The sequence below is a fragment of the Hyaena hyaena genome, unplaced genomic scaffold (genome assembly GCF_003009895.1).
Source record: "Hyaena hyaena isolate Hyena2069 unplaced genomic scaffold, ASM300989v1 scaffold_2, whole genome shotgun sequence".
NCBI classification, from domain to species: Eukaryota; Metazoa; Chordata; class Mammalia; order Carnivora; family Hyaenidae; genus Hyaena; species Hyaena hyaena.
The window spans coordinates 2499411-2502722 of record NW_024080634.1 but is presented as its reverse complement, the minus strand read 5'-3'; the positions used below and the strand labels follow the sequence as shown (position 1 = coordinate 2502722).

The window sequence follows — 3312 nt, the reverse complement described above, 5'->3', positions numbered from 1 at the left end:
AACACCTTGTGTTTGTTGGGGTGAGGGTGGGGGGCGCGCGGGTAGAAGAGTCCGACAACCCCTTATCTTCCTCCAGGGTGAAACCGACGGAATGGCTCCGACTCCGGCTCCAAGGGCCCCTCCTCCCACCCACCCACCCGGTTCGCAAACACCCGACTGACCTTTACATTTTATTTAAAATCTCAACACTCGATCATTTATTTCGTTTTTGCAACCAAACGAGTAATAAATATTATTTAGCACTTTTTTTTCTTTTTACAAAAATAAAACAGATGATACACTCTCTGCGGGACGGCGATCAGAGGAGAGCTGTTACGAGGCAGACGCTGTGAAGCCCATTATCGCAACGCTGGAAGCGCGCAGTTTGCAGAAGACGCGAGAAGCACGTGGACGAGTTTGTCACTTGTGTTAAACGTGGCAAAAAGAAACCAATGTAGAGGAAACCCGGCTTAGACTCCGGCGGGGCTGGCGGTCACGTGAGCAAACAGCTTAGCAGCACGCCCTGACCTCATTATTGATAATATATTTACATAGCCAAGAAAGAAAAAATTAAAAAGGCAACAGAACTCCCAGGTAACTCAAACCATAGTCACGGCAACAGCCTTTGAGTTTCGTCAAACCCTCAGGTATCCAAATGACTGCCCCCAATCGGGGGAGAAACCAAATCACTTTGTGCTTAGAGCCGGAAAGAATGGGGAGGCAGGGAGGGTCTATCTGAAAATAACTAAAGCAAAACAAAAAACCCCAGGCGCCCCCAAAGTCGACGGCTTTAGATTATTCCAATCCACAAGTGGTTCTAGGCTGACCTTCTAGAAGGCTTGCTTGTACTGTGGAGTAAGGAACACAGAGTTATTAAAAAACCACAAACCCTCAAAACCAGTAAGAGCGACAGGGAGGAAGGCAATAGTTCTCAGACAGTTGTGGGTGTCTCCAGATTGGACACGACCGTAAATGCTTCTGGCACCGAATGCCAGTTTCCAGCGAGCTCGCAGCCCCTGGCCCAGGGCCAGGGACGACCCTTGAAGGCCAGGCCTGACGGCCGCTCCTGGAATATAGCTTCTCCCGAGCCTCCGATCCGCCGAAAAGGAGGAGGGAGAGGAAGTCCCCAACGCTGTCCCCCTCCTGCTCCCCCACGTAACTAAGTGCTGCCCGGGCCGAGCGCGGCCGCATTCTAGGAGAAACCACCAATTTAAGACTTACTTTGTTTTGGAATTGGAGGGGACGGCGGAGAGTGAGGGAGGGGCGCACACAGCACTGCCTTCTTAGAAAATGTTTTCTTTCGGAGCAGCGCTGTTTAAAGCCAGAGAGGGCTGACCCAGGTCCCAGAGCGCACGGCCCAGTCACTCCCCACGGTTCAGTGCGCCCCCCCCCCCATTGCTTCGGTTCCCCAGTGCCGACGTCTTCATCATTGCCCCTACCCCCACCCCCAGCCCAACGTCCTGTGATCTTGGGAACTGAGCTCCCAGGCCCCCGCGCCGGCCGCTCCTTGCTTCCCCGCGGCCTCCGGGTCCCTCCGCTCGCCAGAACGCGCCGGCGCCCGCCCGCTCACTTGGCGTCGGAGGTGAGGCGCGGCAGGCTGCCGGCGCCCATGGCCGACACGTGGTGGTGCGGCGGTGGCACCTGGCACATGCTGCAGGGGCAGGGCATGCCGCCCCAGTGCTGGAAGCCGCCGCTGCCCCCGCTGCCGCCGCCCCCGCCCGCCAGCGGGGCCGCCGCGGCCGCAGACGGAGACTTGAGCAGGCCGTGCGGGGGCCGAATGGAGCCGACCGAAGACAACCCGGAGCCGGGCAAGGAGGCGCTGGACACCGCGGCGGCGGCGGCGGCGGCGGCCGCCGCGGCCGCCGCAGGAGGCAGGATGGGATGGTGGACCGCGGGGTGGTGTGCGGCGTGCGCGGCGGCCGCGGGGTGCGCCGTGGCGGCGGGCAGGGGCGCCGAGTGCGCCAGGCCGCCGCAGGCCGACGGGTGGAAGCCCGCATGGTGGCCGCCGTAGATCTCGCTCACCAGTCGCTTCATCTCCTCCAGGGAGTTGGTGAGCATGAGGATGTAGTTGCGCGCGAGCAGCAGCGTGGCGATCTTGGAGAGCTTGCGCACCGACGGGCCGTGCGCGTAAGGCATGACCTCGCGCAGCCCGTCCATGGCGATGTTGAGGTCGTGCATGCGCTTGCGCTCGCGGCTGTTGATCTTGAGGCGTAGCTGCTGCAGCTCGGGCTCCGTCATCTGCTTCTTGTCCTTCTTGGTGGACGACGCGGCCGCCGACGATGTGGACGACGACGTGCTGGACGAGGATGACTTGAAGCCGCCGCCGCCCAGCTTGTCCCCGGGGTGCGCGCCCGCCGCGCCCATGGCACCGCGCAGCTCTGCGCTCAGCTCTGGCGGGCAGTCGCTCGGCGTGGACGACGACACGGTGCCCCCGGTGAAGCCGCTGCCGCCGCTACCTTTGCTCCGGGCCGGCAGAAAAAGGTCATCGGGCTCTGGCGACGACGGGCGACTGGACACCAGGCTGGCGTCCGAGTCCATGGCCCCGAGGGATAGTCGCAGCTCTCGCAGGGTCGTCCCTCCCTCCCTCGGCCCTCTGAGCTTTGCGCACGCCTCCTGCGGAGAGGACAAGGAACAGAAGAGAGAGATCTGGATCGAGTTCGAGGCAGAGAGAGAGAGAGAAGCTGTTCCCGCCTGCACCGCAGTTGCGGTCCAGGTGCGGGTGGCCGGTCGTTCTGCGTCCACCTCGCTTCCTTCTAGCAGCAGGCAGGTGCGCAGGAAGTAAGCTCTCTCTCTCTGCCCCCACTTCCTCAGCTCTCATCCACAGGTTGTTTTATTCCAGGGAGCATTGGATCCCCTCAGAGAGGGTGGCCTTCTAGATACCTTCAATTAGGAATGGGGAGGCCGAATCCCCAGGGCTGGAATGGCAAGTGAGGGTTTTTCTTTGGGAGGGCGGAGATCTAAATAGAGAAGTATTTATTTGGTTTCTCAAACGCATCGACCTTATCTCCATCGACACCGAGGAACAAACACACAAGCATCCGGCGCCCAAGAGCCCAGATAACGTGCGCCGCGTCCGGGGACCGCGGGGAGCTCGCCAGCTGACCCGGACTTGGGCAGAACGAGCTGTGGTCACCCCGACTTCTCGCTTTTGGGCGACGGGGGTGCTGCGGTGAGTGTGGGGAGGATCCGAGCAGCGAAGCCACTCGGGGGAACCGGCGGGCAGGGGCGGGATCAGGGCCCTCTCCAACGGAGCGTCCTGGGTCGCCTGCGAGTTGAGGGCCGTCTGTCCCTGGGATACGGGCTGAGGTTGCTGGGGGGGGGGGGGGGGGGGGG

The 3312-nt window shown here is 61.7% G+C and overlaps 1 protein-coding gene across 1 annotated transcript; it reads right to left on the bottom strand.

Moving 5' to 3' along the window:
* Positions 1-1438: 1438 nt before the first annotated feature.
* OLIG2 (oligodendrocyte transcription factor 2) lies at positions 1439-2679 on the bottom strand. The gene has a single exon (XM_039229279.1). The coding sequence runs from the start codon at positions 2515-2517 to the stop codon at positions 1546-1548; it is 972 nt and encodes a 323-aa protein (XP_039085210.1). The 5' UTR covers positions 2518-2679; the 3' UTR covers positions 1439-1545.
* Positions 2680-3312: the final 633 nt, after the last annotated feature.

Coding starts and splice junctions, on each gene's coding strand:
- OLIG2 (XM_039229279.1), bottom strand. CDS start 2,517: ATGGACTCGGACGCCAGCCTGGTGTCCAGTCGCCCGTCGTCGCCAGAG.